This window comes from Puma concolor, chromosome A1 (genome assembly GCF_028749965.1).
Source record: "Puma concolor isolate L17-30 chromosome A1, mPumCon1.1.hap2, whole genome shotgun sequence".
NCBI lineage: Eukaryota > Metazoa > Chordata > Mammalia > Carnivora > Felidae > Puma > Puma concolor.
Genome location: NC_141667.1, coordinates 197,526,854 through 197,537,409, shown reverse-complemented (window position 1 = coordinate 197,537,409; position 10,556 = coordinate 197,526,854). Strand labels below are relative to the sequence as shown.

At 34.4% G+C, this 10,556-nt stretch overlaps 1 protein-coding gene across 1 annotated transcript; it reads left to right on the top strand.

Moving 5' to 3' along the window:
• Positions 1–3,766: 3,766 nt before the first annotated feature.
• On the top strand, positions 3,767–5,419 carry LOC112860791 (uncharacterized). The gene is made up of 2 exons (XM_025924022.2): positions 3,767–3,879; positions 4,259–5,419. The coding sequence occupies exon 2, from the start codon at positions 4,451–4,453 to the stop codon at positions 5,207–5,209; it is 759 nt and encodes a 252-aa protein (XP_025779807.2). The 5' UTR covers positions 3,767–3,879; positions 4,259–4,450; the 3' UTR covers positions 5,210–5,419.
• The last annotated feature ends 5,137 nt before the right edge of the window (positions 5,420–10,556 follow it).

The following is a 10,556-nucleotide window of genomic DNA, read 5'->3' as shown; positions in this document are numbered from 1 at the left end:
ATAGAGCCAGGGCCAGACTGCACTAATGTAAATATTCTTATGCAGTCAACATGTGCTAAGTCTTCAACTGAAAAAGCACAGAAAATAAGTCTTATTGATTATAAAATGATGCTGGATGATTCCTCAGCAGCTGTGGGAAGTTTCCTGAGGACATGATTTTGAATCTTTACTATATCCCGTTTTACCCATTAGTCTGCAATTATATGGCCATTGTTACACTACTATTTAAAACATGACACTAATCAACAGGTTAAAATTAATAAAACGTCTGAAACCAGATAATTCATCTAAAAATTAATAAACAGATGTTTATAAAAAGTTTGAAAGCTTGGAAAGGTTCTAAAATGTTATTAAATGTGATATTTGTTTTCCATTAATTGAGTCTATATCTTCTTTTACTAACTAATAAACAGCTAAGGGGTCATTTTCTTTGCCACTCTTTCTCCTATTTGTTTAAATCATACCAAAGCAAGACAACCTTGAAATTTGATTTATGCGAAGATATATCCATTCATCTATGAATGTGACTCTTGGCCTGTTTCTACAGTTTGGCTATTGTAAATAATATTGCAATAAACATAGGGGTACATGTATCCCTTTGAATTAGTGTTTTTGTACTTTGGAGGTAAATACTGAGTAGTGCAATATCTGGACCATAGCGTAGTTCTATTTTTTATTTTTTTTGAAGAGCCTCCATACTGTTTTCTACAATGGCTACACCAGCTTGCATTCCTACCAACAGTGCATATGGGTTCCCTTTTCTCCATATCCTCGCCAACACTGATTGTTTCTTGTGTTTTTTATTTTAGCCATTCTGACAGGTGTGAGGTGATATCTCATTGTGTTTTGATTTGCACTTGTCTGATTATGAGTGCTGCTGAGTATCTTTTCATGTGTCCGCTGTCCATCTGTCTGCCTTATTTGAAGAAATGTCTGTTCATGACCTCTGCTCATTTTTTACTTATTTATGCATATAAGAGAGAGACAGCACAAGTGGGGGAGAGGCAGAGAGAGGGAGAGACAGAGAATACCAAGCAAGCTCCGCACTTTTAGGGCAGAGCCCAACACACGGCTCAAACTCACGAAACCATGAGATCATGACCTGAGCCAAAACCAGGAGTCAAGAGTCGGACGCTTAGCTGACTGATCCACCCAGGCACTCCTGCCCATTTTTTAACTGGGTTATTTGTTTTGGGGGTATTGAGTTATATCAGTTCTTGATATATTCTGGATATTAACCCTTTATCAGGGGTCATTTGTAAATATCTTCTGCCATTCAACAGGTTGACCTTTAGTTTAGTTTTCAATTTATATACACACCTATACAAACTCCTGAGATTATTTTCCTAGGGAATCCATTGAACATATAAATCAATTTGAGAAAACTTAACATCTTTCCAATATTGAATCTTCCAAACATAAACGTGGTTTATTCTTCCTTTTATTTATATCTCTATAATTTCTCTCAATTTTTATACTTTTCTATTTAGAGGTCTTGCATAGATTTTATTTCTAGGAGTTTTATTTTTCTTGCCAATGCAAATGATATATAATTACAAAATTCATTTTCCAAATTGTTTCTTGGCTAAATATATGTAAATAACACAAATTTTTAGATTGACCTTATATCCAGTTGGTTTGCTAAGTCATATTTAATTTTAATAGTTTAGCTATTTTATTATAAATGTTTGCAATATTATTTGCAAAGAGTGAGAGCCTTTTTTTCCCTCCAGTCCTACATACTTTATTTCTTATCTTGCAGCAATAAGGAACTCTAGAACAATGAAAAACCCAAGCGGTGACAATGGGCATCCTTATACATTTGTGATCTATTAGTATTTCATCATCAGGTATGCCTCTGCAGGTTTTTGTGTGTTTGCCTTGTTTTGTTTTGTTTTAGATTCATAATTGAATTAAGTAAGGTTTTTTATACTCCTGCTACGTTAAGTTGATAGTGACAATTGTTGGCTTGGTTTTGGTTTTTAATCATGAAACTGTATTGGTTTTTGCTTTATCAAATGCTTTTTTTCTGAATCTCCTGACATTACTTTACTCATGTTGGTACAAGCTGAAAGTTTTTTTCCCTTGTTCTGTTAATGTAGTGAATTACATTAATTGACTCCCAGTATTAACTCAATCTCACCTTCATGAATTAAACCCATTTTGGTGATAACATATACTTTATCTTATGTATCATTGCACTTAGTGTGCTTATCTTTTGTTTAGGATTTTTCAACTGTGTTCATGAGATACTTTAGGCCATAGTTTTTCTTTCTTGTAATACTCTTGTGAGATTTTTACGTAAGGTAATGTGGTCTCAAAACAAAAACTTGTGCATTTTTTCCTGTCATTTGAAAATTCATGGATATATTAATAGTATTTCTTTTTTAAACATTTTGAAGAATTCACTAATGAAACCATCTGGGTCTGTAGTTAATTTGAAAAACGTTTTAAATTATGAATTCAATTTATTCAATAGGTAAGGGCTGCAGAGATTTTTTTTCTTCCTTCCTAGTTTGCCCTTAAACTTCAAAACTTATTCATTCCAAGATAGAATGTCCAGAGTTCTTTGTCTTTTGGAACTCTTTCTGAATCTTTAGCTACCATGGTAGCAAAAGCAAAAGAGCAGAAACACTAATATAAAAAAGAAGCTGGTGCATAATCACATAAACTACTTTCACAATTCAATAATAGTTAGAGATGATCAAATGGATATTTCATTCTCATCAAGTTAAAAACAAAGAAATTGAAAACTTTCACATGGATTTTCTTAATTTTATATTACATTCCATAACATTATGTTTTACTATTTTTGTTAAATACAGAGTTATGAATGTGTTAGAAAAAATGCCTTTTTTTCAAACTTGTTAAACAGATAAAAGGTAAGAAGCTACTTAGGTAGCTTAGGTAAGAAATCTGGTACAGTTAATAAATTGACAGATCTTAATCAGATGTGAGTGGTTTAGGTTTACATGTTTGTATTCAATTTTCAAGTTTATACCTTAAACCAAGTATACATTTATATGTATAAATAGTTAAAATATGACATACGTAAATACACATATTTTAATATCTCATTAAAAGTTTACATTTTAAAAAATATACTCTTTTGCTTTATATTCTAGCAGTGAACATAATTTGGGTCACATAAAACTTAGATAAGATTACTAGAATTAGGGGCGCCTGGGTGGCGCAGTCGGTTAAGCATCCGACTTCAGCCAGGTCACCATCTCGCGGTCCGTGAGTTCGAGCCCCGCGTCAGGCTCTGGGCTGATGGCTCGGAGCCTGGAGCCTGTTTCCGATTCTGTGTCTCCCTCTCTCTCTGCCCCTCCCCCGTTCATGCTCTGTCTCTCTCTGTCCCAAAAATAAATAAAAACGTTGAAAAAAAAATTAAAAAAAAAAAAAAAGATTACTAGAATTAAAATGTTGCTAGTGCTATTTCTTTGGTATGACGTACAAATTTATTTAATACTAAGTATTCAGCAGTGATCTTAAAATCATTTAAAATACTTTCACCTTTGATTGTATAGTGTTTCCTAACATTTGTCAATTCTAGGATAAAAAAAATTACCTTCTTAATAACAAAACTCGGTGTTTGAAACTAATTCTAATACTTTACATCAAAGCAAGGACTAAATACATGTTCAATTATTAATACAGAAAAACATTAAATAAAACCTTACATTTTAATTTACATTTTTCCTAAAATGCCTATAAAAAACCAAAAAACAAAAAACAGCCAAACACTAAATATAGCACCCATTATATTATTAATGTCAACACTATATGACATCATTATGGATGACATAAAATGTTGCCTAGTTGCTTTCTAGTACTAAAACAAATCAGGCTTGCTGGAAATTCAGAGACCACAGAAATGTAAGTGTGAATGTCTGTTTAAATATTTGATAACACTACTAAATATCTAAGTAAATATGGTAAAATTATAGTGTATAACAATATATTTCAAAATGTTTTCTAGTTCTTACAAAGCCAAAAATGTTTTTATAAACACATGGTATTTTTCTACAATATCAATAATGAATAGATTAGAGGAAGATTAATAGTTTAGTAAAAGCAGTTTAACTCAGAGCTTAATTTAACACAAAACAATTCAATGATTTAACCTTGATCAATATTCAATATGTAACCTAGAATTATTAATTGGTAATTTAAATGTGTTGAGATTTAAACTTCATTACATCAACTTAATAGTTAAGTTACTGAATTGTCTTCATATTTGCCTGTTCTTCTGCAGTCGGCCTGACTGAGCCTTGTTTAGATCCCTGCTATATTACTTGTATAAGTCAACACAACAGACAATTCCATATGAACAAATTCTCAACAAATTTAGAACAGCTTTTGTTGTAAATATCACTAGTCCACCTTTGGCTGAACCCAGAACACTTGGAGTGTATATATTTTTGCTCAGATAAAACACTAAGAAACAATGGTTGTCTCTCAATCAAAGTGGATAAATAGAGGTAAGATATTGCGATTGTTTTCCTCTTTTTTCTCTTGCACTCAAGATCAAAATAAACTCAAACATGAGCCTCATGAGGTGGAAAAAAATCTTCAGAGAGACAATAAGGCATCCAGGGATGAGAACAAGGCTCTTAGAAAAGATAATAAGTCCCTTTGGAGAGAAAATAAAGCTCTTCATCAAGAAAACAAAGCCTTCCGAATGGACAACCATTTGATCTGGGAGGTGAATCAATCCCTGAGAGAGCAAAACCAGGTCCTATGGAAGTTTAAAAATGTGATCTTGGAGAGCCAAAGACCACCAGAGGAAAAAATCAATGCTTTGAACACAGAAAGAAAGTCTCATTGGCAACAGAATCGAGCCCTGGAGGCTCAGATCAAGGCTGTCAGAGAACAGGAGAAAGCCTTCCAGAATGAGGCGAAAGCTCTTCAGGAAGAAATACAGTCTCTCCATGAGGAGATCAAGGCCCTGAAACACCAGGAGAGAGCACTCAAGATGGAGGAACAAGACTTGATGAAAGAAGGAAAAGCACTAGAGATGGAAGAACGGGCTCTGTGGAAGGAGGAGCAGGCCCTTCGTGAGGAGAACAAGGCTCTTAGAGAAGAAAACAGTGCACTTCAAGAGGAGGAAAAAGCCCTTCGGGAAGAGGCAAAGGTCCTTGAGGAGTGGAATAAGATTCTTCTGGGAGAAGATAAGAAACACACTTACGGGGAAAATGCACAATAAAACAAAGCAGGAGAATTGTGACTTGAAGATGTAACCAACAAACCATGAAGACCATTGACATTCCAGTAAAAATAAAACTTTTGAAGGTGAAATACTATTGTTAGGATTGAAGTCAAATCTGGAAATTTACAGTACTTGGTATCTGGTCCTGGAAACTAAATAAAGTTCTGAGAATTTAAAAAAATAAAGGAAATGATTCTTTTAGGTTTACTTAAATTTTACATTACTATTAGAGGTATATATTTTTCTACAGTGCAAGGATGTATTGTTCAAAACGTGACACTGAATGGGCAAAGGGTTTTCCCTTTAAGTTCAAAAACATTGGATGAATATTATAAGAAATTAAGAGAATGGGAAATATTTGTCTCAAAACTCATTCTTAGAATTATGACTATATGAAATATAAAGTTTTGCATACTTCATTCGTATGTATTGTAGAAGAATATCCTGCCTCTTTATGCTTATTTCAGTAATCTAGTTGGGGAGCTAATCAAATAACAAGAATTTTAAAAATAGGTGATAGTACAAGAATTGAGTGTTCACTGCCCTCCCCACTTTCTCTTTATTTCTCCTTTCAGCTATTGTCTTTCTCCTTTTGCTTTCGGGGAGGGAGGCTGTTCTCCATCTAATCAATGTATTAAAGAAAGAAAAGAAGGAGAGAATAGAGTCCAAACTTACAACAAGCATTTTGGAATTTGGAATATAAACGTGTAGAGTTCATAATACAAGTTGGGGGAGAAAGAAATGGAGTTTTCAGAAGTGTTAATGTTGATAATTGATCTAACTGAATGCTCTTCAAAACAAACAACTGAGTCGCATGAACTCATGGATTAAAGTTACATATGTAATGGCAGAACATTAGATTACAAACCATGTAGAGGGTTGGTGCCATACCTTGCTTTTCATCATTGCAAATTTTGAGCACTTAATAAATCAGGGTAAATGTTTAATGGGTTTTATTGAATATAACTGAAGTTATATCTCATTCTGATTCTTTTCTGATTGGGGAATGGAAGAGTAAGAAAACTATAGGAAGATAATACTTTATTTGCTGCCACATCTGCAAAAGCCCAACATACATTTGTTGAATATCTATAATTAGCACTCTATTAAGCAATACACTTACATTTAAGTATAAAAAGTGAAAAAAGACATGTCTCCTGACTTTAACAATTCCACTGAGTATAAAAGAAGAAAAACATTATTACACTATTCCTTAAGAAAGTCTATCTGGCCTCGGGCTCTGTGCTGACAGCACAGACTGTTTGGGATTCTCTCTCCTCTCTCTGCCCCTCCCCTGCTCGCACTTACTCACTCTCTGTCTCTCAAAATAATAAACATTTTTTTTAAAGTCTATCTGCCTGGCAACAGTTTTCAGACCACTGTTTCTAGGAACTTATAGCCACTATTTCAATAAAATAATCAGCCTTGGAGAAGATTAAAAAGCAAAGAATGTAGATGTATGCTTGACTGATCTGCAGTCCAATCGGGACAGGGAAGAAACACAAATTCATCATTGTTTCTACCTCAAAAGATGTGGAAGAAGCCTGCAGGCAGGAGAATGGCCAAATTAATGTTCTATGAATATGTGACTCTAATGCCTACATATTAATTTTGATATTTTTTTGTTCAGAAAAGAGTCCTTGCTCTGCAAATTCCCTGCTGTAGAATTTAGGACAAATAAACTATTTTATACTTTGGTGATGAGGTCAGGAGAGCAGTGTCTATGGAGTGGGTGTAGTTATCAATGACTTCCCTTAGTGAGAACGTTGCCATTATTATATCATATTTAAATTAGTAGCAACTCAGGTTAAACTGTAAGGCTTAGTACATTTGGATCAGAATTTCAATCTCTCCTCTTAAATTTAAATGCTAACCTGAAACTGGCACTATTACAAAGAAATCTTGGTTAATGTTTGTAGCCCACTCTATAAGACAAAAATTACGTAAGTAGAGAATGGATTAAAACAATTTATATTGATATCAACACTGCAGACAAATCAAAAGTTTCTACTAAAATGTCCAGTTACCATATTTATGAAATACTATATTGGAAAATGTATTTTCCCATATAAGTGGGATACATTTATATGTACATTAAAAATTTTTCATATTTATTGTTTGATATAAATTTCATGGAAATTGTGTGTTGAAGGGAGAAAATATTTGTGGATGAAAAATGGGGGCATTTGATGCTCACAATGCAGGAACTTTAGTGTATATGAACTTTGTTTCTTTGTTGTTCATTTCTAGATTTTTCCTCATAGTTTCCAAAAAGTATGGTCACCTGAATACCTAATGTTCCCAATGGGATTGTTCCTCCTCCAGATCAGCAGTCATTAACTGCAGGACAGAACAGCGGCATTGATGCTCCAAATATCTTCTTAGAGATGATGGATTCCTTAGCTTTCCCACGGCACCTTCAGTCTAAACCCATATATATACTAATCTTCATATATTTAAGGCCACAAGTTCCAGACTCTGAGGTCCATCCGTCTTCACTTTGATTTATAATTCATGATGCCCTATATGACTTGTAATATATCCCAATTCAACATTATTCCTCTCCTTCCTAAACATATCTTGCCCTTTTTCTGAATGTTCCTTTGGTCCTCTTAACCTAGACAGACTTCAGTGTTACTGTTCTCTTAGTATGCCTTGAAGGTGAAGGCATTTAGGCACCAGCAAAGATGGCACTAGTGTAGGCTTCCTCATTTCCCCATTTGTAAAAATTTTATCCTGTTTCCTCCTACAAAAGACTTTGTTTCAATGAAGCACATATGAGATACCACTTCAATCTTACGTGATATTTCATATTCAGACTTCCTGTTTGCTAATTCAGACATTAAAACCTTTAGAATCTGGCTCACAATATTTCTCTTCACCCCTCCTGCTTTTACCTCTTCTGTATGACTTCAAACTGCACACAGAGGATCAGTCCAGAAATGTTCTACTCAGCATCTTGGATCTTGTTTCCAAAAACCATTGCCTCCATATCACCTCAGTCTCCATCCCCAATGTTATATCTCAAAACCTTTATGATTAGCAAGTACCCTGACTCTGACCTAATTCTCTGCCTAGTGTAGAGTAATAATTGCCTGTAGGGAATACTAATCTCCAGTTCACTGTAATTCCTATCCCTAGTTCACATAAATAATTTTATCAGTCCCTGGAGGTCTTTTCATTGGCAGAAGATCTACAAGAATAAGCCAAATCTTCCAGGCCGATAGCACAGTGCCTGCTTGGGATTCTCTCTCTCTCTCTCTCTCTCTCTCTCTCTCTCTCTCTCCTCTCTCTCTCTGCCCTTCCCCTCCCCCCCTCTTTCTCTCTCAAAATAAATAAATAAAAATTAAATTTTTTTATTTTTATTTTTTAATTTTTTTTAACGTTTATTTATTTTTGAGACAGAGAGAAACAGAGCATGAACGGGGGAGGGGCAGAGAGAGAGGGAGACACAGAATCGGAAGCAGGCTCCAGGCTCTGAGCCATCAGCCCAGAGCCCGACACGGGGCTCGAACTCACGGATCGCGAGATCGTGACCTGAGCTGAAGTCGGACGCTTAACCAACTGCGCCACCCAGGTGCCCCCAAAATTAAAAATTTTTAATGAAAAAAAGAATAAGCAAAAGCTATTGCTATATTATTTGAAAACAGTGAGACAAGATATTCAAAGACTGAGGGGTACTGAAATGTGCTCACAGAGACTCTCCATATTGGCTCAAAGAGAGGACTGTACACATCTTTTCCAACTCGGCATTCGTGATGTTACATTGGTATCTTCAACTCTGCATCCTCCAAATCAATGCTTTATTTTTTATTCATTTATTTTTTGGGAGGGTGGTAAAGCTGGTTAAACATTTACCAACCCAAAGTCAAAGTACTTGAAAACTGATTAAAGAAAACAATGAAATCTATATATTTTATAATCCTTGAATTTGTCTATTTTAAATAGAGGGGTGCTTGGATGGCTCAGTTGGTTGAGTGACTGACTCTTGATTTCAGCTCAGGTCATGATGTCAAAGGTCATTGGTGAACCCTGCATTGTTCTCTGTGCTAAGAGAGCAGAGCCTGCTTGGGATTCTCTCTCTCTCTCTCTCTCTCTCTCTCTGCCCTTCCCCTGCTCACTCTCCCTATCTCTCTCTCAAAATAAATAAGCTTTAAAAATAAATTAATAAAGAATACTGTCCAATTAATTTCAGATATTGGTAGCATCAGTTATTTATGCTGATGACATTAATGATCTATAATTTGCTGACCATGATTCATATTGTAAGCAGGAAAAATAAATGGATAATTGAAACAATGAAGCAAATCGTTTTCCTCTAAAACACCATTATCATTATGTTATTTTTATCAATGTATATATTTTAATATTTACATAACCACTTAAGAATCATGTACTAATAGGGGCTCCTGGGTGGCTAGGTCGGTTAAACATCTGACTTCACCTCAGGTCATGATCTCACTCTTCGTGGTGGTTCAAGCCCCACATCGGTATCTATGCTGACAGCTCAGAGTCTGGAGCGTGCTTTGGATTCAGTGTCTCCCTCTCTCTCTGCCCCTCCCCTGCTCATGCTCTGTCTCTCTTTCTCAAAAATAAATAAACATAAAAAAAAATTTAAAGAATCATATACTAACATTTTACTGTTCTTAAAAATATAATTAGATAATTTTATAATGGGAATAAAGAGCATAAAGTAACTGGAAAGCTGCACAGATCTGAGAAGGAATTGAGAATAGATCACTAGCTATGTTATGTTCAGGGTACTATACCTTATGTTCAGGGACTGTAATAGACCAGACTGCAATCCCAAGAAAATGGCTCCCTGCGGGTCTCCATAGGAAATCATTGTATAGTTTAAGGATGCTAGGAAAATATTAGAGCTATCTGAAATTACAGATTTTGCACTGAAGGGGTTGTGATAAATTCACAGTAAAAAGTGAAAAAGACCTACAATTAGATCAACAAAGGAGAACATATTTATGGCTATTTATTTTGCTAAATAAAAACAGAATAAAACAATCACGATTCACATATTTTTGATATTCATATTATTTCTGAAAAAAAAATAAAAATATAAGTTTACTCAACAATATTAAAGTAGAATATTTGATATTATCCAAGATTTTGCTCCAACCTTTATTTTAAATTCTAAAGACCCTGGATCTATCTTTGAGGCAGTAAAATTACATGTTTTATATATGTATTTTATACCTCCTAAAAATAGCTAGCAACATTCAGTTTATAGAAACTATCACTATTACCACTGCATAGTGGCAAATTTTAATATATTTGATAAAAATTTTAAACAACTTTCTGATTTAAACTCATTAGAATATAAAATTAG

Excerpts from the sequence above, each read along its gene's own strand:
- LOC112860791 (XM_025924022.2), top strand. The coding sequence starts at position 4,451 with ATGGTTGTCTCTCAATCAAAGTGGATAAATAGAGGTAAGATATTGCGA.